General features: G+C 41.8%; 1 protein-coding gene across 5 annotated transcripts in view; it reads right to left on the reverse strand.

Annotated features, from left to right (window-relative positions):
• The window catches only part of NOTCH2 (notch receptor 2), an 88,635-nt gene that overhangs the window by 54,571 nt on the left and 7,043 nt on the right, over nt 1-27,021 (reverse strand). For all 5 annotated transcript variants that reach the window (XM_069789882.1, XM_069789883.1, XM_069789884.1 and 2 more), the window contains exons 2-5: nt 23,746-23,827; nt 13,470-13,729; nt 12,448-12,783; nt 4,852-4,974 (exon numbers count right to left, since the gene is read on the reverse strand). In XM_069789882.1, the coding sequence (XP_069645983.1) occupies nt 4,852-4,974; nt 12,448-12,783; nt 13,470-13,729; nt 23,746-23,827 (801 nt within the window). The remainder of the gene's footprint in view (nt 1-4,851; nt 4,975-12,447; nt 12,784-13,469; nt 13,730-23,745; nt 23,828-27,021) is intronic.

Consider the following 27,021-nt stretch of genomic DNA (forward strand, 5'->3'; position numbering starts at 1 on the left):
TCTGAAACACTGCAGACTTTCCACAGTGAAGTAGGAGTCCTTCTCAGCCAAGAAAAACAAAAGCATGTACAGCATTTTATATCGTTAATCACTTTAGTACCCAAATTCTCAAGTCATCTTTCTTGAAGCAAAGCTGCATACATTAGATCAACAGAGTAAACAGGTGCATTTTAAACAAAGGCTTGTTTCTTTATATGAATTGTAGTCTGGAACAACTGAGCAGCCTTTCAATTCTCAGATGGTTTCACCGTGTCCTGTGGAAGGACACGCTAACCTTCCACATGACTTTACAGCCCTGGACTGCCATCACTTCCTCTGCATCCACTCACCCATGAGACTGCTCCGTGAATTTTAATTCCTGATCCCAGACAAAAAAAAAAAAAAAAAAGGCAGCTGCACAGAATTTTTTACTAGATTAGTGAGTTTAAGTGGCACACTCCAACAAATACCAGAGTGAGCTCAGGGGAAAGGGAAGAGTGGCTGGGAACAGGGAGAAAAGGCAAAGACACCTTCCTCCTCAGACCACAGTGAGCCAGCCCATCAGTCTGGTTTAACTGCTGCAGAACAGCAGCATAAAGCAGAGTCTTCACATGGCACAGACATCAGCTGGGATTTTTGGCTAATTTTGACTCAAATCACACTTAAAACACACCAAATTCTCTGGCCTGCCACACACAGAGGAAGGGACTTCAGTCTTCTACAAAAGCATCCTGATCTATTTCCAGGAAAAGGTAAGTTTCATTACACATCTGCAAAATCGGGCCTTGAAAGGACCCAACAAACACTGGTTCTGGCCAAGGATTTAGCCTGGGACAAGATAAAATCATCCTTAAACAAGCAAACAAAAAATCAGTTAACATTCAGCAACAGGAAAGATATGGGGCAGTTTCACCAAAACACATCCAAGATTGTCTTGCCAGCTACAAATTTATGAGGTTGACAATCACTATAACCATATGAAATACGAGAACTTTGAAGGTGACAAAAACATTAGTGACAGCAGGAATTTGTCATTGTTTCTGAAAGGAAAGATTTTATTTTTCCAGAAAAAGCAGCAAAATGAGAAAGAGAAGGCATGCGCTTCAACAAAAAAAAAGGAGCAATGAGCTCTGTTTGAGGAGTAGGAAATTAGACTGAAAGCAAACAGCCTCTCAAAAGCTGGATTCCAGCAGCAAGCAGAAAAAATATTTAAAAAAATGCATAGTTATGTCCAGCCTACCACCTGTCAGGGAATTACAAGAGGCAGATGGTTACCAAAAGGAATTGGGACAGATTCTGTTTCAGTAAAGGGTGTTTCAATATTACTTTACACAAAACTATTCTTCATCAGATGCAGTACAGCTTCTTGATTTTTCTAGCAAGGAATGGGACTGATTTCTCTATGCCATGAAGCACAAACTATATTAACAAACATGCTAGATCATCATCCACAGCACAAAGATTAAATAAAGACTAAAACTGCAAACAGACCAATTTAAACTTCTCCAAGATTACTTGACAAGTCAGTATTTGAAAGAAGAGACTGCAGAACTGTTATGAAGACAGCACATCTACACTGTTAAGTAGTTTTAGAAAATTTAACAGCCTTTTGGTTTTGGCTGACATTTACTTACAAACATGCATCTTTGCGCCCCCCCCCCCCTTTTTTTTTTTTTAAAGCAGCACAGTGTCCTCTAACCTTAAGGTCTCATTGGAGGCTTTTCATTTCCTGAAGTGCTCACTCTCAGTTTGACACTATTAGGCTATAAGCATTTATCAGGAGAGACACAGACTCCAAGAGTTGTTTGCTCAGCTCTCCCCTCTTCACTTACCTGAGAGGTGATTTACAATGTTATAAACCATGTTTCTGCAAAGGATGGACCTGCACTTACACAACTTTTCCTTATTGCCGAGTAACTCATCTTCTATTGTAGTTTACTCCTGTCGGCATCATTTGCAGTTTAATCTTGAAAAAAATAATCTCTCTCCAAACTACTCTAGCAGTCCTCCATCTACCTTCCCTATCTTATGCCCTGCCTCAGTGTCACCCCTCATGTTTCCAAGCTGGACATGTACTGTTCGCCTGCACCTTCTTGGTCTCTAACTGAAGATGCAGGAAAGGGACTGAAGTCCATTCAGAGAAACAAACTTCTTTTAAGAAAATGCTACCAAGATGACAGAGCAGAGTCACTGCTGGGATCACATGCAGGACCACACTAGAACAAGAGGTATTCAGGTGACTTGCAAGATGTTTGTCCACTCGTACCACATGGCTGCATTCACTGTGGAGCTGGACAGGATTTTGGGGTGTCATGGGACATCACTTGCACACACATTTCTTGGGCAAAAGGAATATTACAGACAATACGTGAATTCTTAAAGGCCAGCTGGCCAAGAGCATTTCACTGCACAGGCTTTCAAGCAAAGCAATGTAGAGAAGACCCCAAACACAGCCCTCCATTGCCATCGTGAGCCTGCATCCTCCACAGGCACTCAGATCAGCAGTTACACTGCAGACAAATGGCTATTGCTAAGGCGTCCTGTGGATGCACAGAGCTACTGCCCTACATGTGTCAAACATATGCCAATACAAACATGCATAGCTACTTGTGAAGTTACTCATGTTTTAGTTTGAATGCTGAAACTGGCACTGTTCATTTCAGACAAGACCATTCAGTTCCCCAAAGGCTCTAATGTTCATTGTTCAAACAGCCAAGCTGCTGTTTCCTAAACGGTGAGACCACTTTTAGTTCCAAACTGACCTGACCTTGACATGTAGAAAGTCAACGGCCTTGAGAAGCCATCATCTAAAACCACTGCTACGCTGATAACCTTAACCTCACCATAAACAAAGGAAATTCTCAGAAAACCCATTCCATTAACGTGTTTTAGAAAGCCATGGGAACATAAGGCTTGGGGAGTTCCTCTCTCTGTCCAGGGTTTCACCGAAGGGAAGCATCCTTCACGCACACAGGTTTCCTAGAGAGACTGTCCACACCGAAGAAAGATGGCACAAGACTAGGCCACTACACAGGTCTAAATTTTTTCCAATGCTAGTCAGTCAAAGCCCATAAGAGGTTCAGAGAGGGAACCACCACAACTGCATTGCAAAGAACTTCAGTGGTTAATCAGAGAGACAATCTACCACAAAACCAAAGAGAATCACAGCCTATTACCACCAAGGTCTGTTCCAGGTGAGTTGCAGAAGTCATCCTTAGCTGACAGCAGCTATCCACCCAAATCCTGTAAGCCAAGCTAAATTTACGATGCCTCTACAAAGCAAAATAATCCCTTGTAGATTATATACTCACACTGTACACACATGATCCATCATATCCTCTACGTTTCAGGAATAAGCCTGAGATTAATTTACAACTGAGAGACACTAGAAGCCATAACAAGGTTCATAATTTCTGTGGCATGGAGCAAGATTTTAGGAGTCACTGAAGGGTTGTTGGCTCCACACCCAAGCTCTCTTCATGTTTTCCTTTGCAGGTTTCACTTTCCACAGGCTTTAAGGACATATAGACAGAGAAGCAGTATAGAAGCAAGGGCACTTGCTCATTAAGGGGAAGACTCATTTTCTCCTATTAACACCTAGTTTCAAAGAGCTATGCAAGGAGTGGTTCATTTCACTCTTTTATGTGGTTTTAACTTCATTTAAGACTATATAATTTTTTAAAGTTAATGAGGGTTCTAACTGCAAAGGAGGCTGCCAGTAAAATGACAACCGGTTTATAATGAGAATGATGGTTTCTGAGGAAAAAAGATAGAACAACATGAAACGTCTGGTCTCTAGCAGTCAAACTCCTCGCAGTGCATTTGTCTCAACTACCAATCACTACAGATGTTCTGGTTTCAAACATAGTATTTTCTAGATACAGAGAAAAACGTGCTAAAGGTTCTTCAGAACCTGAGGAGCTAGTTCAAGCTTAGTTCCAAAAAAGTATCCTAATTTACTCTATGAAAGAAAAAATGCAAATTGAGTCCATAACTCAATTTCCCAGTTTTAGGGCTGTTTTTTTATCTATGATTTTGAAAGAAGGGCAAAACCATACTCAACTGAAAAAGTGTGCCAGCTAAGAATGACTAGTATGACTCAAAAAAAACCACCCCAAAACCGGAGGTATTTGTTTATTTTTGAGGTATGGAGCCATTTTGTGACTAAATATGACACTGAATTTCCTGTAAGCTGCTTCCTTACATCATGCATAACACTTTCTTGAAATTCACACTTTTTCCCGCTGCAGACTCAGAGTAAAGCACACTCATTTATGAAGCAAAAGTAGCTTTGCTAGTCAGAGAACTCCAGATAAAAATCAGTCACAGCGGGAAAATACAGTAGCAAAAACATAAGCTTCCCATACACTTCTCTTCCCTCCCTTTCTCCCACTTACGCCTCTTTTCAGATTTGCCCTGTTCCTCAGCAGCATTACTATTATCTACTTGGATCATTATCCCAGGTTAAAAATACCCCCCAAATGTATCAGCAAAGCATTGCTATATGCGCATACCTGTAATAATACCAAAGCCACATTTTGTACTTTTGGAAAACAAGTATCCTCTTACAAAGTAATCCATTCAAGCACAAGTGCAGCTCTGATAGTTGCACTACATTGTGGCTCAAGAATCATGGTACCTGTCTGCCAAACCCACGCGCACAAAAGCCTGTAACACTGCCTGGTGCAATGGGAAACTGCCCTCCATTGTGGTGGCTTTGATGCAAACAATTTTCTTTTAAGGGTTGCACTGACAGCTGCTCCCCAGACTGCAGAACAAGGCGCAGATGCAAGCTGCATTCAGCCATATGCAACTCCAGTTGTACATTGGGTGAAGGCCAGAAGTCCTGCATTTGTTTTCTGTAGTACATACCTGTCCATTGTGGTGGGCAGCGGCAATTGTACGTGTTCACACCATCCACGCATATACCCCCATTTTGGCAGTTGTGATTTGGGCAGTCGTCAACGTTGTGCCCACAGATGCTTCCCTCGAAACCTGGACAAAGCAGAAACACAGCAGACTGAAATGGGCTTCCAGCCTCTTTTGAAGAGAATTCACCCTTCATGCAGATTCCCCCCTTTTTTTCTTAAACACTCGCCCTGTTAACCTAATCCTGATGAACCTCAATGTAGCACACTGACCAGAGACTTCGTTGAATGCCTTTGCTGATAGCATGCAGGTCAGATTACACAGTTAAACACTACTACTGCGGATAGATGGCCAAATACGTTTTCACAACCAAAAAGACAAAGGTATTTTTTCTTTAAGTGACTGACAAGCACTGTCATTCAAAGCAAACAAAGTGAAGACCAAGACATTTATTTTACTATGAGGTAAACCTGTCACTGCCCACCAAGCAGCAGTTAAAAGCATCAGCCAGGACAAGTTTTTCCCATGGCAAAAAAGTGCCTGGCGTTCACTTCATGAATACCTCAGCATAGTTCACATGCCTTGGCTATGCCAAAGAAAGATCTTCCATGCTTTGAAAATGAGATTCCAAATTCCTGATTTGGTCCTTTTCAGTGTTAGACAAGTCAGTCAATCAACAAATCAGCCACCACCCAAGCAATGCTTATACACTAAGTCCTGACTGAAAAGCAGAAGAAAACAGACACCCTTCCCCAATGAAAATCAAGGCTACACTAGCCACACTGGCAAACTATCCTTGCCACAGCTCCCTCTCCTTTCAAATAAGTGGGCACATTAGGGAAGGGAGTCATCAATAATCCATCTTCCCCTCAATTTCCCCTGCTGATTTATTTCATGCTTCATTAAATAAACCTGCCATTTCTGCTGGATGAGAGTGCTATTTATCAAAGCACAAGTGGATGCATGCTAATGTGGATGAAGTAAGTGATTCCAGAACACACACGTTAATTTAAAACATCAGCTCTGCCTCTTCACTGCTTTGGAATGTAATATTAACATGACACAGTCCTCTCATCCAAATTATGCTTTGACCCCTCTACTTTTGATGCCCTGTTCCAGACACTTCCATAACATCTGTGTCAAGTCACATAGACCCTCTAAGCAACATCTGGTCCAACACAGATCATGCTGTGTGGCAGATGAGACTGAGACTGTAAAGCTCTGACACAGCTTCTCCAGACTACTGCTGCTCTCAAGAGACTTGAGATGATTTGTATGCATTCCCACCTCTTGAACTTCTCCAATACTACAGGTAAGAGTCAGAAGCAAAGAGGAGTGCTGTTGCCAAGCTGTATCAAGTACATCAGCATCTATCAGCAAGGAAGAATAGACTCAAAAAAAAAACCCCACCCAACAATCCCAAGAAAACCAAAAATCTGCAATATTACCCTCTCCCTTCAAAGCCCTTCCCAACCTCACCCAAGATCCTGCAAAGTTCATGGTGGTCGGGAAGATTAAAACAAAGAAAAAATATAACTTGGTTAGTCTGAATCCTAATCACAGCAGTGCCTTCCTGGCAAAAGATGCTGAGGAACAACTACCAAGGAATACAATGAGTATCAGATCATTGTGTTTAAAACTGTGTAAAGCTACCATGCATGACCAAAGGCTCAGCTGTAAAACACAGGAGTGTCCTATCAGCTTGCTTTTCAGCTTGAGGAGAATCATCCCACTGACCACAGACTGCACTCATGCCAGCAACATGATCAGCATAGAAATACACCCAGAACCACAAACATGAAAGGTTTAAGTTCTTATCCTTTCAGCTCAGACAATATGAAGGCCCACCCTACTTTCCAGTAAACAAATTCCTGACAGCGGGCATTTATTTAAAACTATCTCACTGTACTGCACACAAATTTAAAGTGGCCCAATGATTCTGAGTAATAATAAAGCATGGAGGTCACCCCAATACTAAAACCTCACCAAGCCATTGTACATTTTCACATTTTAACCAGCTATACTACCATCTAAGAGCTGGTCCTCAAGCATCCCATGCAAATGTAGAAAACCATTAATCCCACACTAAAAGCTGCAGGATACCACTAGTGACAGTAGAATAGAAACACAAAAGAGCTTACAAAAAAAAAACAAAACCCCAACAACGTAGTAAAAGGTTCAAGAGAAATGACACGCAGCCAAGTGTGCTTAGTCAAAATATAGCTCCAAGGGAAAGGGAATCAAGAAAGGTTGAAATGGTGAAGATGACACTATTTTGAGTGCACAGCTGAAGAAAACACAAGTTTCCTTTTTGGAAACTTCCCAACTCCCAAATTCCCTTTAAATTTGTCTTACTCTGAAGAACAACTTTGGCTTAGCTTCAGAACATCTAAAAGCTGTAAAGGCATGACTTTTGTGTCCTCTTCAACTTACACCACAATATTGTGATCTGCTTAATTTATAAATAAAACTGTCTTAGTGAAGTTTAGCTTTCATTCTCAAAATCAGTCCTTTAGAGTCAACGCACCTATGTTTGAGCACAACAAGCATGAAGTTGCTCCGAGACATGTGAGCTTTTCAGCTGGGTCCCAGAATCTGATTCTGCAGTTACATAACCTGACTCTTTTCCAGAAAGCCAAAGAGTTCAGCGTTTTGATGTATTTGGACACCTGACACTGCTTCCTGTTTCCCCCTGTGCTGGGACTCACATGTTGTCCTTTGCCTTCTCCCTCCAGAGAACAGTTTGCAATACATATCCTGACTTTTGCTCTCTATCTCCAAGCACATCAAACTAAGGAATGAGAACCTCAAGGGGAAAAGTGTTCCCACTGCTAACAGCATATTGTTCCTCCTCCAGTACACAGACGGATACAAGCAGATAACTTTACTCCTATGTCATCTGAAATCTCTACCCCATTCCAGAGCACCATATCCAATTCCCTCCAAATCTTAATCCTTAGCCTTATTTCAACCTATAAATTACAGCTCAGACTTTCTGCAGGACCAATTAGTTACTGGGACAGGAAATTATACCTGAATGAAAATGTCATATTATTGCCGGATTTAGGGTCTGCTGACAAGAAATTAGTACTAAAACTGACCTGCATCATTTTAACACAGAAGTAAGGTTCTGCATACCAGGTACCCAACAGCAGTTGCCTGCATGCAGCTCGACAGTTCAGCTTCTTGAAATAAACATGAGGTGGGCTGCTCCACAGAAGAGAGCCAGCTCACCCAGAGCAGAGAGGCACGCACGCCATCTGGTACCCCAAGACTGCCACCATGCAGAACCTCACACCCCACAGGAGGCAGCTCATCTCTAAATCCCAGCAAGCAGGGTCTTCCCCACCACGGGAAATTCAGTGTGTCTGTTAGACCCCATTCATGATGCTCACTGCACGGGGCAGCGTGACACTCTGCTACGAACCGGCATGAGGTTACTTCCTCTTCCCAGGAAGTGTTCCAGCTCTCATAAACAGCCTGCTCCAGCCTGACAGATCGTTTCCTGAACAAGCCCTTGGAATTCCCTAAGGTCCTTATCTTAGTTAATGGGTAATTATTTTGATGGATAACAATGAATAATCACTTTCCCAGCTAAGAACTTCCTCTATTGACTTGTTTAACATTCCATTAAAGGTTAGTTGCCAAATGAACTCCTTTTTTGTCAAATATTTATAACTACAAGCTCATTCTTATATTTAAAGGAGTTGCTAATGCTTCAGGTTAAGCCTCTTTCACAGAAGTTTTTTTTTTTTTACTATAACTATCTGTTATGATTTACCTAACATGCTCACTTGTCTACAATCCCTTTATCTAAATCAAAGCCCAGAGGAAAAATGATTACACTAGATGGATAGAAAATAAGTTACCTTTCATACAGATGTAATACTGACAGTATTTATAACTCTTCACTTAAACTTGCCACCAAATGCTGACCTCTTCTAACACATGACTTCATTAATTACCTAGTGCAGGATTTGTTTGTGTAAATCCACAAGTGAAGTGGCAACCTGAGAATTTAAAATAGCAGCTTGACTACACCATGGAAAAACAATACTTCCACCACTGCAGAAAAAACTGCTGTGACATGTAACGCCAGGTTGTAGGCTTTTTCTGTATTTTCAAGCTCTCATTCTCATGTATCTGTTTTTACAAAAAAAGAAATTTACTCAAAAGCAAAGAAGAAAACATCTACAGGAAACAAGAACTTATTTTGGGGGCCAGTCCAGGAGTAACCTAATTATGCTTAAATTGCTGCTTGGGCACAATCAGTTTCTTCAAAGCAGTTTCACAGGTCACAAGATGCAAAATCGTATCAAAAACCATTCCAGCAGTTCAAGAGGCAACTGCCTCCTGCCTCTACTGCCATAACGCTGAGCTACAGTAACATCTTAAAGCAGTCCAGAAGGAAGGGTTAGAGCAATTCCATTTATAGTCACAGTATCGTCGGCATTGCTCCAATTCAGAGAAGGAGGCTAAAGAAGAATTTCTAGTCCATACTCTTGGCACTCTCTTCCAGATGAGCAGGCCTTGTTCACATCTTCCCTGGGCGTGACAGACCACCATTTCTCTTCTCTCTCTCTGTTGACCTTTCCTTCCCAGACAGAACCTTTTCCAACACTTCAGAAATTTCATGCCGCATGCTTGACTGTAAGGGGGAAGAAATGGCTGGGTGCCTTGCCTTTATCCAAGAGTTTAATGTAAGCATTTTGGCCTCTCCAACCTCTCTTTTTGCTGTTTTTCAAATGACTAGTTTTTTTAAAAAAAAAAAAAAAAATCAAGCTAGCAAAACAACATGGCCAAGTTAAATACAGGAAATACAGAAGTGAAGGCTCTCAAAGCCACATCAACTCACCCCCACTATACACGTTGTGTAACAAGTCCAAAAAAGCAGCTAATAATCCAAAACGTGTGTGAGCAGTGTGGGTGTATAACTGTTACTATAGTAATCTCATTTTCATTTCCTGACCATAGTATAGCCAGCCCACACGCTTGTCTGAGGGAAAAATGTGCTCCTACCCAGCCTTCTGCCCCTGTAAGAGTCACGGAAATCAAACTGTCTCATCAGCTTTACAGCATCAAGTCCTTCAAACTTCAGCTCTTCTTCCCCCCACCACACCGCTTCTGCATGAGATCTTAAGACTCCTTAAACTGGCTAAACAGATCTAACTTTAATAAAACTCTGAATTTCTGATCAAGCCTGTTAATCTAGAGATACTTACTTTGCAATTTCATTTTAAAAAGATGCAAAGCAGAGAAGAATAAACCCCCTAAGAGCAGCTGTTAGTTCATAGAATGGTTTGGGTTGGAAGGGACCTTAAAGATAATCTAGTTCCAACCCCCCTGCCATGGGCAGGGACACCTTCCACTAGACCAGGTTGCTCAAAGCCCCATCCAGCCTGGCCTTGAACACTGCCAGGGATGGGGCATCCACAACTTCTCTGGGCAACCTGTTCCAGCGCCTCACCACCCTCACAGTAAAGAACTTCCTTTCATCTAATCTAACTTCTTTCAGTTTAAAGCCATTACCCCATGTCCTATCACTACACACCCTTGTAAAAAGCCCCTCTCCAGCTTTCCTGTAGGCCTCCTTTAGCTACTAGAAGGCTGCTCTAAGGTCTCCGCAGAGCCTTCTCTTCTCCACGCTGAACAACCCCAACTCTCTCAGCCTGTCTTCATAGGAGAAGTGCTCCAGTGCCCTGATCATCTTCATGGCCCTCTAGACCCACTCAAGCAGGTCCATGACTTTCTTATGTTGGGGGCTCCAGAGCTGAACACAGTATTCCAGGTGGGGTCTCACAAGAGTGGAATAGAGGGGGAGAATCCCCTCCTTCGACCTGCTAGCCACACTTCTTTCGACGCAGCCCAGAATGTGACTGGCTTTCTGGGCAGCAAGCACACATTGCTGGCTCATACTTAGTTTTTCATCCACTGATATCCCCAAGTCCTTCTCTACAGGGCTGCTCTCAATCAACTCATCGCCCAGTCTGTATCTGTGCTTGGGATTGCCCCAACCCACGTGCAGGACTTTGCAGTTGGCCTTGTTGAACTTCATGAGGTTCACACAGGCCCACCTCTCAAGCCTGTTGAGGTCCCTCTGGATGGCATCCCTCCCCTCCAGCATGTCAACCGCACCACACAGGTTGGTGTTGTCAGCAAACTTGCTGAGGGTGTACTCAATCCCACTAACCATGTCATCGACAATGTTAAACAGTTAAGATAACAGCATTTTCAAAGACCCTGTATGTTCAAGCACTGAAACCAGGACAGTTTCTTCGAGCATAGTTAGAAATGGTTGCTTTCACACAAAAATAAAGATGATACATCCTTCTGTTTTAAGATCGACTTTCCTAAATTCTTCAAAGTCACGTGCTTGCTCAGACAGCCCAGAAAGCTGTTGTACAGGCACTAGCTAAGGCTGGCAATGTACATTTAAGGTGATTTGAGCCAACAGTTCAAGACAAAGGTCTCTAAAGGGAGAACATTTCTTCACAAGTTCTAAATGCTCTTTCCACACATACCCATAACTCCAGACGATCCTCCTGAGAACACAGTCACTCTACATTCATCTTAAACAGTATATGGCAGCTACACCTTTCACATAAATAACAACAGAGAAATGCTTAAGGGTAGAGAGTTTACTTTTCTAGATTACCACACACCAAGTGTTCATGTGCCAAACTGCAATACACTTAAGTAGGAAGTCTAGTCAAAAGCATTTCCAAACAATCAGTTTCCCATGGAGTTGAATTACTCAGTAAAAAAATATCAGCCTAAAAAAAAAAAAAACCCCTGATACACAAAGACAACTAGTACTGCTCTGTGGTCAGTATGACAAGTGGCTGGGTAGGAACAGGACAGGATGAGACCACCAGGGTCACAACCAGGTGACATATGGTCATTTTAGAGATGGATGCCTTGGTGATTGGAGCCCAACTTGACGCATAAAACCAATACAGCCCATGATCCTGAGTAAGCACATCACACCTGCTGTGGATGAACTCAGGGCAGCGAACAGCATCAGGAGACAAGCAAGCATAATTTATCTGGAGGTATTACAGGACAAAAAGGGTGCGGTGAGTTGGAAATGGTATCTTCTAAGATTTGGAGGAGCTAGAGGAGAAAAAGGAAGGTAACAGAAACTAGTATGTTTTAAGAGTAAAGACTGAGAAGGAAAAAGACAAATGTTTGTCTTCATTCAAGCACTGAAGTTAACTGTGGCCTTTACTGAAACAAACCTATGTTATTTGTTGGGGTTTATGTTCATGGAATTTGGCATTCCAAATGGGCATTAGGAGATACCACCTTAATCTTGAACCTACCTTGTAGTTCTTACCTATTTGATTCTCTGCCTCCAACCGGGTTCCAAAGATATCTCATTTCTAGCCGTCTTCCCTTTTCTTCCCTTCCACATTATGAAATACAGACACTCAGAAATTAATGTCCTAGCAGAGCTTCCTGCCTTGCTGAGATTTCTCCCTTCAACCTTACATTACACAAGCATCACACAGAAACTCCAAGAGAAGTTTTCAGAAAAACACAGACAGGAATGCAGTGACAAGACTACAAAACCAGACACTTTGAAGAAGCAGCATTTACCTGGCAGACAGTTGCACTCAAAGGTGAAATCACTTGTTTGATGACAAGTTCCTCCATTCATACACGGTGATGGGGAACACGGCACATATATGCTCTCACAGCGATGCCCTGTATAGCCTGGCTTGCACTGGCATCGGTATGAACCAGGCAAATTGACACAGGTCCCACCATGTTGACAAAGGCCCGGTGTGGCACATTCATTCACATCTATCTCACACTTATGGCCAGTGTAGCCAGCCAGACAGATGCAGGAGAACTTATTTCCAGATACAGTACATGTGCTTCCGTTGGCACAAGGTTGAGATGTACAGGCATCAATCCACTGGCAATCCTTTCCTGTAGGATCAGACAGAACACTATATTAATAAGAAGTTATTTCTACGGAAAATAGTATTTCCTTCATGCTACCTCAAAATGACTGGTGTACTAAATCTTAAAATTATTACAGGAAAATTTATGTCTGCATTTTACAGTAGTATATTTGAAACAAAAATCAATTTGCTGGTTACAGTACAAAGTCACTTTATTTACAGGGTAGCAGCAAAATATAGAATATTGTGATTTATAAAAATAACCCATGACCTGAAATTATACTACACACTGACAGTCACTCTTCTTCTATGTTCCCTTCAAGAAAGGAGTGGGTTTCCATGCTTCCCCTCAGGCACCCAATTATAGTTTTCCCATAGAAAGATTTTGCTGGCCAAAATTTACTTCATTTTTTCCAGAAGGTAGACTCTGAACTCAAAGTGCAACAGCCACTCCAGAGTAGCTCCTGCAGTCAGTTTTCCCACATGGACAACGCCACAAGATCTGAATGTCTTTCTGCTTACGTGTAAAGGGTAAAGAGTTTGATTCCCTACTCCATGACCAAAAAAAGCAAAGGGGAGTGATTTAGACTTCTTCTCTTTTCCTGTGCTGGAGCTAGTAAATTTGAGAGCATATTATGATTGCCCCAGAACATTCCAGGATGAAGTAATTCACAAAGGAGGGAGTCTGGAGGTACAAACACAGAACCCCACCTGTGTAACCTGGAGGACAGACACACTCATATGTTTCCTGGCTGTGGGGATGACAAGTTCCTCCATTCCGGCAGGGCTGGGACACGTAGCAGAGGTGCGATTCAGAGTATTGACAATCCTCTCCCGTGAACCCTGGAGCACATTTGCAGGTAGCCTTTCCTATCAGAGACGTAGTTTCACAAGTTCCCCCGTTCTTACAGGTATTGCTTTCGCAGGGGTTTCTGTACTGACAGTAGTCTCCAAGAAAGCCTTCTCGACACCTGCAACAGAGAAGAAGTCACATGCATTACACATTCACCTGAAGCCTTGCTGTCCTGGGAAGATACCAGGAATGAAGTCCCATGACCACTTATGAATTTGTCATAACTAATGGTAACACTAATCTAAATGCTAATGCCATAGATGTAACGGGGCCTTCCTCTGGGATTGTCCCAAATGACACCACTGAAAACTTAAGTTCAAATTGTGAAATTGCTCATTACAAAATAAATAAATACTGCATACAATCAGAGTTACATCAAATGCAGGACCTTATTCTCGAACTTCCCTTCTGAACTTCGGTAAAAACCTAAGTGTTAAAGAACTGCTGAGTAACAATTAACTCCTTGCACCCAATCCCATTCTAGTAAGCATCCTTTTTTAGAAGAAAATCAAGCAGTTTCAATAATAGGTATTAACACCAGGTATTATCCATCTTCCAAAGTATTTAAAACCTTATACAAATGCAGCATTTGAGGGCCTGAAAATCTGTAGCAGATCTTTCTCCACAACACTCCTGTGAGACAGGAATATACTGTTATCCTCATGTTGATAAGTCCATCTGGGACTGCGACATGCTGAAGCCTGCACTCAACTAGCAACACAAGCACTCAAGTCAGGTCTCCCACGCCCCTGACTAGCACCCTAACGACAAGGTCATTGTTCCTCTGTCTCCCACAGAAAAATGAGTACACACGCACACTATCTACAACTAGGGTAGTATTTTATACACACACACTATCTACAACTAGGGCAATATTTTATACAAAGATCTGTGATTGCAGAATAATTGCAGTTATTTCTCTCTAACCTAAACTTATGTCAATACAGTCTGACTACACTTGTCAGCTGTAATCCATCTTTTAACTGGCCTTTGCACTACGAATTTTCCATTTAACTTCCAGCAATACAGGACCCAGGCAAGCAAGCCTGCAAACCCCACCTTTGTGTCACCCACAGTTCCACTTGCTGCTTTCAGGTAGCAGAAAGCTGCAAGAGTATATGCCGGATAAAAATAACACCTAACATACAGAACAGGACTGTCCACTTGAAGTTTTTCTATAGTGCACAGCTGCATGCTTTAACTGGTAAGTAACCCAAGATACACACAGCTCAAGAAAACATGTATTTCACTGCAAAAATTTCAGAGGTAAACATTAGATATGTTTTGCTCCAGAACAGGGTAGGTGCAATTATTAAATCAATGAGCTACTCAAATCCAAAGGGAGGAGATTCCAACTGCAAGAAATAAAGTCTCTAGTTTGCCCCCAGACAAGAATGTAACAGTAAAGAGACTGCCTTTTCCTTATGCACTTGAAAGTGTATGGTGGATTGAAAAACAAAAAAACAAACCAAACAAACCAACAAACCCTAACTGGATAGGCCTTAAAATTCAGTTTAAAATCAAAGAACAGTCATGAAGCTGTGTTTTACACAGAATACTACAGGGATCTGCCTTCGTTCCTATGCTACTCAACACTTCCATCAATGAACAACACCAGAAAACATCAATGCTGGTAAAACACATAGGTAAGAGAAGGCAAGTTCTTGATAGAGAATAGTAACACAAACTGCTTAACAAGGCAGTTAGCATGCAAAGTGCACTTTAAGCACTGAGAAGTCATACATCTAGAAACAAAACGCATACAGCATCCTCACCAAAACAGGAGACTGATCTGGGAAAGACAGACTTGCTTGCTCTGGGGGTTCCTAACAGTCAACTGAACATGAATTCCTAGCATGACAGTTTTGCCAGGAATACTTCAGATGTACAAACAGCATATATCAAGTAGGAGTAAATGAGATTATGCTACACCTGATACTTGCATGGCACAACCATTACCAGACCATTACATCAGTTCTGGTGTCTGCTCTTTAAGAAGGAAGAGCTGAAATTAATTCAAAGCAGCCAACAATAATGATTAATAGAAAACTCTTGACACAATGAATAGCTCAGGTGGCTCAGTCTATTTATCAAAGGGAAAAGGGAAAGAGACAGTTAATCAAAAGCTCCAAGTACCCACAAAGAAGCTCAGATTTAACAGTAATTCCCAATCTAGAAGGTACAGGGATAATAGAACTGAGCAGTTAAAAGTTCAAGGTAGATAAATTCAAATTAGAGATAGGGTAATATCTTTATTTTCAGACAGACTTATACACTGTATCTCAGTAGTGGAGAGAAACAACTAGAACAACGCATTTAAGGTTGCAGTGGAATTTCTCCATCACTCATGCTTGTTTAAAAGAACACCAGGATTGGCTGTTTCAGAAAGAGTATGCACGCTAGTTCAAACACTGCTATTCAGAGAGGTTATTATCCGAGTTACGCAAGGGGTCATTACTAGATGACCACAACTGTTTTTTCTCATGTTAAAATTTATTAACTAGCTTTAGCCATATGTCTGAAGTAGGAAAGTCATATAATAGATGTGCATAATCACAATTTACCATTCCCCACACCCAAATTAGGCTCCTTTCACCATACCTTAATACTTTCAACTTTGTACCCAAGAACAGACATGAAAGAAGAGTTTTTGCAGGGCAAGGCACGATTAATAAAGTTACAGAAAGCAAATCCTGAGACAACACCATTTGCAGAATATCCTCTGCCTCTTGTGCCATCCTTGGTATAACAACTGAAGGCTGTCAGTCAGCGTGAGCTGCTGCCACATCACCCAAGAGGCAATCTTCGGGTATTCTGGGCCTAAACCAGTTCTATAGGCTTCCTTTAAACATCCCAAATCCCTCCTTGAGATGGGTTAGAAATCAGTCCAAACGCCAGCAGGCTACAGCGCGGCTGTGTAGGAGCTCGATCATATAGAAATCTGGCACCCGGCAAAGACGCCTTGTGCCAGGAGCTGGAGGACTGCTTGACTCCCACGGCATTCAAGCCTGCACACGGTGCACTGGCTAGCTCTGCTCAGAGACTGCCTGGATAACTACAATTAAATCATGTTTCTGGACATCTCTATGCAGCTGATGAACGCGTAAAGTCAAATTGAACTTCAGTCCCAGAAGGCTTACAAGCTTTCGTTACAGGGATCTCTTCTGGTTTCACCACTGCCAGGGATGGGGGGTTTGGGCAGCTCAGCCGCCTTCAGTGTCAGCAGTACACCAAAGCTCCTCAGACTAACAGCAGCAGGCGCAGACCATGCACTTGTAGTTCTCTTTAGAGAACTCAGACAAACAAGAGGTCCTCCAACACCAGCCACCACTCCAAATACAAAATAAACCAAAACACACCTAAAAGATAAGTCCCAAGGTGCTTTTTCATTCAAAGGCTGTAAAACAAACTAGAAACTCTAGAGGAACATCTCACGTTTTGTCCACAAGCAAATAAACCACCAAAATACACCTTCTCTCCCACTCCCCCCCCCCCCCCCCCCCAAACACTCAGGGATACTGGAAGGTACATTTAACTGTTGCCCCTAGGTAACAGGGAGGAGGGAGCTTAACAATGACTAAAAGTATTGCTGTTATGATCTAAAAGGAAAGCCGAGACCTGTGCTCTAAGACAACACTCACAACCATCACCCACAAATGGCCCAGAATTTTGTACACAAATGTTCTGGTACAAAGTTGAAGAATGCTCCAAGACCAGGCTTGTTCTGGTATCTTCTGAGGCTAATCAGAAAAACATGAGGGAGCACTCCAGCAGGGAACAGCAAAAGCTCTTTTAACTTTAGCTCTTTATATTTGGAAGGACAAAGCCTTACAGAATATGCCAGAGGGAACGTGCCTGCCTGTGGAAAGATGGTAAGTCAGGTATACACAGCCCTTGTACCCACCATTTTGTTCTCCTCCTGGAGAAGTGCCTTGGTCACACAGTTATGCAATTTTCCCCTCCAGCAATTCCATGCAATCCTTTTTGAATGTTAAAGAACAAAAAAACTACAGTCCAGATTTTCAACCATGTCTCCTGTCATCAGCATTTCTAGGCACAAATACTAGTAATTTAGTTCTAAATGTTGGTGTAGACAAAACTGCAAATATTTGCCCCTGATTCATGTTGGGCACCACATTGTTTCTCTAAAAATAGAGGCAAACACTGAAAAAGCAAGGTCTAAGTCCAGACTTCTTTAAAGGATATGATTATCCTCAACAGCAACTCCAGCTTCCCACCACCCCTGCTCTGCTCTCATCCCAACCTACTCTTTCAAGTTCTCTTTAGGAGAGAAAAGAAAAAAGAAGAAAAAAGCCACTTGTCTACAGAGCAGCTTAAAATTGTAGCAGCTTGTGTCAGCTCCAAATGACATGCTCAGAACAGGAAACCAAATCTTTTCCAAATAAAAGCCACTGTTTCTCCTCAGTTTTCCATCTAACACTCAGAAACAGAAACAGGAAGATAAAGTTTGTTCTGGCACTTTCTGGAAGCACATGAGGTCTCTTAACCTACTTCAACAGGAATTTAATCTTTTAAGAACAAATTTCACATACAACTTAATTCAAATCATGATTTCTGAAAGCTAGAGAGTTTGAAATGGGAAAATGTCCTGTGGGCTGCATCAGCTATGCAGCTGCTTCTAATTAAAGCTTCTCCTTTACTCTCTCTGGGCTACTTTCCAGCACAAATACTTTAGTCAGAGCTCAGCCCTTTCCCCCCCCCCCCTCCTCCTTTTCAGCTCCAGCCTGTGTTTGCCTTAGCTCAGGCTCTCATGGAGCTAAACAAGAGACATAAAAACAAGATGAAGGTATTTATCCAAATTTGAAGTATCCACAAATCCACAGAGCCACATTCACTCTAACAACCTAATTCTACAAAGTGAAAGTCGAAAACGCACAAAAGCTGCATTTTTGGCTCTTAGGCCACAAAACTACATTGACGTTACCTCCCAATACTTAGTTCTCTCTTGCTTTCAAAAGACTTCTGGAAAATATGTCTGGCCTGTTGGAAAAAACTCCTCATCTGCCATACTATATTTGCTTGGGCACATTCATAGGACAGTCTCTTCAAATGCACCTTATAGACTGTTTTAACCAGTCTTCCAGATGTTTGATTTTCATGGAAGTTTCCTATTCAGGCCCAGTGATATCATCTGGAGATGCACAGAAGGAAGCAGATGGTTTTAATTTAAAACACGAAGGGAAGAATTTCCTAGTCATCTTGCTTCTCCCCCCTTCAACCCAACACTCCCTTTCCTTTGACTGGAAGATGCTTCAACTGAAGGGGGGGGGGGGGGAAATACAGTCTGATGACTAACGTGAGAAGGGTCTCAGCTATTCTGCTACAGATTTTAGCCAGACTTCCCTCTGGCTCCCAGGTTCAGACTCCCACACCTACACCTCCTCTCAGGAGGGAGAACAGGATTCTCTGGTTAGCTTTACAAACGCTCCTTCCCATGTCTCAAGGCTCTCATTTATGCGTCATACTTTGAATGCAAACTATGGGATGGCCTCTCTGTTGTGCATTTAAAGCAGTACACAGCTATTGTTTCTAGTCCACGGCAAGCACTTCCACAGTGTGCCACTCCACAGATACCAAGGAGTAACAGCAACTGAAGCCTGAACAGGCAAGGTTTAGTCCAGCATTTTCTGACCATCAAAGCTCCGAACAGCTTTTAGTCTGCACAGATAAATCACAATAGAAAATTTTGGTTGAGTGACTCAAATTACCACTCTGTTCCCAGATTTGAAGCTAAAAGTGCGTGTACTCTCCCCTTTTCCCTCTGCCCTGATCTCTAGGGTCTCCTTTAACTTTTGAAAGGAGACAGAAGGAAACAGGAAAGGGCAGCCCATTCTCAGAAAGGGACAACTTTTCAGCTTTTGCATTTAGCCTCCTCTGGAAAACTCTCAGACCTCATCCTGCTACAAGGTCTCCTATGGGTATTCCCCATTCACTGGTCTAAGAGTGATTAGTCTCTCGAGATAGATCCTGAGAAGATATCTGCTGCAGTCTGAGAAGCAGTTCTGCAGTCTAGGATCTTGCCTTAAGCCCCAGAAGTCCTCTTAAATCCAAGTTAAAATTCATTTATGAAGATCCAGCTGGAAAGAAAGGTAGGTCAAAAACCTGGCAAGGGGTTGGAGTTACTGGGGGTTAGATTTGGGATAAAAGCCCCTTACTGCCATGCTGTTGCTGCTTTGAGTTTAGCACACTTTGAGGTCCTCCTGTTGCAACCTTGCAGATAAGAGGAAAAAACTGTATCATGCACTGTAAAAGTGTGCACAAACTTCTGCACACAGTAAGAAAAACACTGCTCACTGATGAGGCACAGAAGCACACAAAGCTGCACAGATCCTGACAGCTTTGGGCATGAAAGGATGTGCTGAAGGAGACTGTCCTTTTGGCATCAGCTAACTTCAGCAGTCTTCACTTTTGACCAAGCACAGCAAACAAGCCATGGTTGCCATTGTACTTTTTCTTTTTTCTTTTTTTTTTTTTTTAACCATCCAGACCCAACAAAAGACACTAGAGTTAAAGCAGTACTTTGGTTCATACAGAGGTACTGATATCCCTTCTGGGCACACAATGTGCAACAGTCCTAAGGTCAAAAAATCCACTCTTAAAAACCTACAAAGCACGAGAAGTAGCAAGGCCCAGTTTCTTCCCTAAAGCTTGGAGCACCCCTACCCCAACTCCCTTCCTTCTCACTTCTGCTTCTCTCCCTGGCACAGTCTTGCTTCTGCTCCCTGTCACTGGGGCACAGGGAAGGGAAGTTGGGAGAGGCCACAGCTGCCAAACATGGGGAAACCAGTTAAGATACTCTCCGCTTCAGGGCCTTGCCCCACTCCAAGCACAGAGGGACTGCCCAATCCTGCATCCACCTGCAGCAGAGCAGACTCTCGCACTCAGAAAACTGCAGGCAGCATTGCCAAAAATCTCTGCTCTGCTTGCCCTTGAAACAGTTCCCTGTACCCACACCTTCTCAGCCTGCTTGCAACTACTGAAATACTGTAAGTTAGAAGTACTATCCCTCAGACTCTTCCTACTACTTTCCCAGTCATCTAGCAGCAGGGAGATGAGAAAGGGTTCTCCTGTGACATTCACAGTTAGCATTAAGCAACAAGCAACTGTTATCCTGCTTCTCAGCTGGGTATGAGAGCATGCAAGAAGGCTCCCTCACGCTTAACACCTCAGTGTGCAAAAGGCTGCCTGGAGATGCTTTGGGGCAAGGGGGGGGGGGGGAATGACACCCTACAACAACAACAAAACCCCCACTACAGTGCAACGCAGAGCCAAACACCAAACTGAAACTGCCTTCTATCAAAGCAGGACCCAGAAAGCTTGGGATGACAGGTCCCCTTCATACTGCTACTGCAGATATGACCATATTCCTTGGAATAAGGTCTGCGTCCTCACGACATTAGTCACTGAATGGGTGTAGAAAGGTCTCTCAAACAAAAATTCTGACCTTGGAAGACGCAAACACAGGAATGTGTAATTTTCTAAATATAAAATCGAGGTCAAAGAAGGTCAGTAATTCTATCAAACAGTGCCACAAGATGACAGCCATGGGCCAGCAGCGTCACCAGGGGAACGGAGCTACTTAAAGGGCGCTCACAAGAGCAATCTGATAAAGATCCAACTCCGATTTCCTTGCAAGGGTCACAATCACTGTTCCCATAACAGAAGCCAGATGCACCAGAACAAAGGTTTCTTAGCAGAAAACTAGCTTTCTCTTTTAATGGAGTAGATGCTACAGGATTTTCTCACAAAGAAAACTGTTTCAGCAGTCAGCTGCCACTTACTGCTTTGCCAAATATCGAGACTAGATGTTTTGCTTATCAGTGCTTACATTACTCATGTCTTATTCATCACATAAGATTAACTCTGATGCAGGCTCTCCCTCAGCTGTTCACTTGTTTCTTACAGACAGCAGGATTGACTAGATGGACTGACCACAGGCTAGAACAAACACCTTGGCCAAGAGGAGGTACAGAAAGAGGAAGAGAGCCTGTTATAATAACTTATTGCCCAGCAGAGGAAATACTGCAGAAAACTTGAAAAAAGTGGAAGGGGTGGAGATTTAGCTAATCAGCAAGTGATCTTGCAGAGCTAGAAGCCAAGCCACTTGCTTTAGTAATAAGTTCAGTTTCCTGAACAAAACATTTGTACTCTTACAGCCATCAAAAATTCAGAAAGTCATTGAGGTTACTATACCAGATAGAAAAGTTCCCCTATTCAGAGTTCCTCATAGTGCAGGAAAGAAAAAAAAGTTAAAACCAAAACAGGATGCTAAGAATCAGCCTGCTAAAGGTAGAGTCTCCACAATTGAGGGGGTTTTTTTGCTATTTTTTCCTTCCTTTCTGCAAAAAAAGAGTTATTGAGCCAGAATTAGAAAACAAACACATACTAATCTCTGTACACAGGCCCCTATTAGCCTTTCCAATTACTCTAGCACCTGCAAAGGGACTGAGTTGTTACTTGTAGGAAGGGTTGGCTTAAGACCTGCAAGAAGACTTTGCACAAAAAGGAAGAAGGCAACATTAGAATTATAAATAACTCTGTGTGCTAAAAAAATGTAAGTGTGGTCAAAGCTGCGACTGTGATAAGGGAAATGTGTCAAGATCTGGACTACAGTACAAATACTGAACCAATGTTAATCAGATGAACGAACTAATTTCCCTCCCCCCCCGTCTAATACATAGTTAGGAGGAACATGCAGGTTGGAGAAAACATCCTTAGGGAGGTACAAGCAGCACCAACATCAATACCAGTCTTGTTTATTACCTTCATCATGACCCACATACTTTGGCTCCAGACTGACATGCTTAAGTATGCATCAGAAGGACCTACTAATGTCACACAATTTCTTGTTTCAGTCTTAAAATACAGGTAAAAAGCAGGAAAAGTTCCAGCTTTTCAGAAGGGCAGCTCGTTTCTGTTGACAGCAACATAAAGCCATGGAAAGGAAAGGACTAGGAAGTAGCAGTAGTTAAAAATGTGAAGAAAACAACAGGGAATAACAAATGACATATTTGCCTTTCTATGGCCTTTCTGCACACCAGGTATTGATTTGAAACTGAGAAGAACCTCAAATTAGATTATGATTTCCCCTTTGTGTGCCACAGGTGCAATTTAAGTATATTGAGTTTTATGTACCACATTAACAGAGAGAACTAAAGGTTGTGGCTAGGGAAGATGGATGTGTAGAAAAGGGTGGAGCAGAGCTGTGTGTGTTAGCCAAGCTAAACCAACAAGACAAAACTGAATAATATTTAAAGAATGTTAGCATTAAGAAAAGACAGATTTAGCATGCTAGAAAATGGCACAACTTGCACTGGTGAAGTAAACAAGGTCTAGAAAAATAATCCGTTTACTCCAGCTGTAGTAAATTAACCCTGCCAGACAAGGAGGATTTAATCTTTTTGCAAAATATCACTTCATTTTAAAAAAAAATCTAAATACTGCAGATCGAAAGGTGAACTGCATTTAAACAGATGTGATATCATTCTCCAGACACCACCTACTCCACCAAAGCTCCTGCTGATCAGCTTTCCATGCAGCAGAGTGAAGGCACCATTGAATGCAGGTGTGAACATTTACCAAAATCAATTACGTGATAAAGACAAACGTGGGTGTGTGTTTGGGATTTTGTTAGTTTGTTTTTACAACTCCCACACATTACTTACTCTCCAGCATGTGGAAGGGAACTGGCACACTTCAGAGTGCAGAATAGTTCTGAAAAACCTCATAAAAATATTCAAATGGGGGCTGAAGCTCTATAAAGTAAGGAAAGCTATAAGATGGAGAGCAAGTTCCAATTTAACTTCTGGGTCTGGAAGCAAGGTACCGAGTTTACTTCTGTGATCACTTTGGCCTTGCTTCCTACACTAATGCAAGGAAACCAAACTGGCAAGATCCAAACCCAGAAATCTGAACAAGAATTCAAGATTTCTTATGTTAAAAAAAGCTAGCACATAAGAACCAACACATTATCAAAAAACACCAACTGTGCTAAATCAGTTACACCAAATGCACCCAATAAGAAAATCTTAACAATTCACATTTCCTTTCTGGCTAGGACCCTGAAAGAAAGAAGACTGGCAATTAAATTGATGAGAAATGAAACCAACTTACTTGCAATATCCTGTACCATTTTGATACGGAATGCACTTTCCCTCATTAACGCACGGCTTGGAATCATCCATACATTGCAAAGCTGAAAGAAAAGAAAACGACAGTCAAATCAGTAGCCATGCATGTCCAGCCAAAGCTTCATTAGCATCTTTTGAGGAATGAAAATCTTATAGTAGAAAATGTCATATTACTGGAACAAAAATAAAGACACTATCACATAGTTTAATTTAATCTCTGGCAGCATCAAAGAAGCCAGACTGAAAGAAGAATCAAATACAGATTTGTTCATCAGGCAACTAAATGTTTCCAGAATTTCTTTTAGGTAAATTTTCAAAGCAAAGGATGCAGTAATTTCAGCAAGCTACAAAGACATTTGCGTTAGCACTTGCGTATTTTGGGTTAAGTGTCACTAATTACTACCTTCTGATCAAAATTCTGGACTGAAATTCTCTGAAACAAGAGGCAACTACTCCTAAGCCTTTGTCCACAATATTTTGCCTCAAATTCCTTCCTTCTTTTCTACTATCTCTAGGAACACTTGGCACTGAAATAGGGGCATCTGTCCCTCATAAGCTCACCTGCTGTACATTTCTAGCAATCCAGAATTTGCTGCAACATCATTACTGTTGTGGCACTCTGATTTCAGTCAGGATTGTGTTTGGGAGTAAGTGAAAATATCAGAGATGTTAAAGACTTTCAGGAAAGAATTTGGTATTTCTAAGGAGGAGATACTCTGTAGCTCAAACTTGACATTTTCAGTATTGTTTTTAAAAAGGCATTAGGTGTGATACAGTTCAGGGCTGGTCAATTTTTATCCAAGTCTACTAGAAGCTCTAGCGAGGCCTGTTCTGATAGAAGCAGCATATCAGCTCCAGCTCTGACAAGCGCTCATCTCTTCACAGGGACCTGAAGCAGCATGCCGTGGCTATTTCTGAAGTGACCAGAAGGGTGAGAACTATGGAAACCCTGCAGGAGCAGAAGGCGCTCTAGAACCACAAAAATTGAGCCAGTCCACCTAGACCATAGCCTGCCATTTGAATGGCACTGAACTAGTGGATAAAGTTCTTGGAACCAGATGATCTGGGTCCTATTCTAAACTTACCCACATACTGAGAAGTCACAAGCTCTTCCCAGCCTCCAGTTCTGTCTCCTGGCCCCCAAACACACCCAATTCCATGCCTTTACATACCCTATTTCAACAACCTTACTGCATTTGGGAAAACATTTAACCAATCTTAGTTGAAGGCACCTAGAGGCATCAATAACGTCCAACCACCAAACTGCCCACTTGTGTACCAGCTGCTGTAAGGCAGATTGTCTTTTTTTTTTTTAAGGATGGTTTTCCTTTCCTCAAGAGGTATTAAATTTTCAATACACATTCAGCAACGGACATCAAGGAAAATTGGTGCAAAACACCACCAAAGTTTATATGCTGGTGACTAAGGAATGGGGCTCAGAAACAGAAGAGTTAATGCATCAGTCCCACTAAGCTCTCCCTGCAACCAGCTCAAATTCAGTCCAGCAATTAGACGACTTGGAACAGACTCCAGTTTCTGCTATCCAGGGCTTGAAGTGTTATTTCTCAATAACCCTGGAGCACGTAAACAGGGAGCACATAAACAGGCCACATGTAGCACGAGGTACTATAGGAGTGTTTCATACTTGCAATCCCTATAGAGAATAGAGTTAAATTAAACTCAGTTACCCAGGAAAATTATAAATATTTCTCACAATATGAGTATGCCTATTTCTGTCAACATGATTTCTGTTAACATGATTTCTGAAAAAGAGGCATTTGGATGGTACTGCTTCTGCAGAGCTCTCAGGAAATGAACAAAATTCCACTCTGAGCCCCTCTCAGATAACCCTTGAGGTCAGGGTTACTAAGCAACAGAAATATTAACACAGATTTTGCATGGCATTCCCCCCCACAGCGGGCAAAAACACTTACAGTGATTTGCACCTGTCTGAATTTTTATCCCATTTAACAGCAACATCCACAAGACTTCAACTCCAAACTTCATCTGCTTCTGTCTAACACTACAGCAGCTTGTTTTCACAGCAAAGATTAGCTCCAGTTAGCATAGTTCAGCTACACTGTGTTCAGGAGAAACGGCAAAAGGACCTGTTATGATTCGGACTTCTCTTACCACCTATGCTACTCCAACAAAATAGAAGCAGGTTAAAATGAGCCTTACTGCATTTCAAAGAACTGGGAGGGGAAGCAGACTTGGTATTCTCATCTCACTACCTTGAATTTTCATTCTTTTCACACCAATCAAGCCAGTGAAGCAAATACTCAGAGGATTATTTCTTTTGTGCCCATGCTTTCAAACACAATTTTGTAATCTCTTCGAGTACCCGCATCCCCAGTGAGAACTGAGCAGCCAGTTGATTTTGTAACCCACATAGTAAAAGCTTAACTAGCCAAAAACACCTCCCAGCACAACTGCACGGAGGGAAACATGAGGGCGACTGCTTTCAGGGTCACAGTAAGGATCTGAATCAGTGATTTCTGTTTAGCTTGCTAGGCCAAATACAGACACAGGAGAGAGGCTTTAGCAAAGTAATGATTAATTTTCTCCTGGTTTTTGACAAATTATTCCTGCCTTGAACTGCTGTTTAGCAGGTCATTAAACTACTACTAGTCCTTAGAATTCTTTAACAGAGACACATAGTGAATAGGGCAATGCAAGCAGCTAAATACATATTTTGTATATAGTAATTTAGAAGTGAAAGAAGCTAAGGAAACAAAAACAGAAAGATTCTTTTGTACTTTTTCAGCTTAAGACTAAAATAGGCTGAATAGAAATAATTGAAATGCAACTAAAGCTGAAGTCAATGTAAATGTAACCATATTCTATATTAAAATTAGTATTAAAAAGTAACATGACCACTTCTCTTTAAAAAAGAAATCACAAGGGAAATTGAAGACTACAGTTCTCACAGTAAAATTAGCATTTCTGTGCACAAAGCACTGTCTTCCTGTATTTCATGATATCTTTAACAATTTCACAATGCATGCAAAACCAAGGCATTTCAACATGACTTACTTCAAAAGCTACTTTTCTGCTACTCTACCATGTTGTGCTCAAGAGTTAATAGTATCAGAAACTTTACCTTCTACCTCAACCAGCATAAAAAGTATGTTTCACTACATCCATTATGTTAACTGGAAATACTTTGGTGTGTACAGCATAAGAGAAGACAGCCTTGTCTTGAAAAGATAAAGCCACTTTTCTAGAAGCCACATATAGATAGCATCAGCATGCTGTC

This window comes from Haliaeetus albicilla, chromosome 8 (genome assembly GCF_947461875.1).
Source record: "Haliaeetus albicilla chromosome 8, bHalAlb1.1, whole genome shotgun sequence".
Lineage (NCBI taxonomy): Eukaryota > Metazoa > Chordata > Aves > Accipitriformes > Accipitridae > Haliaeetus > Haliaeetus albicilla.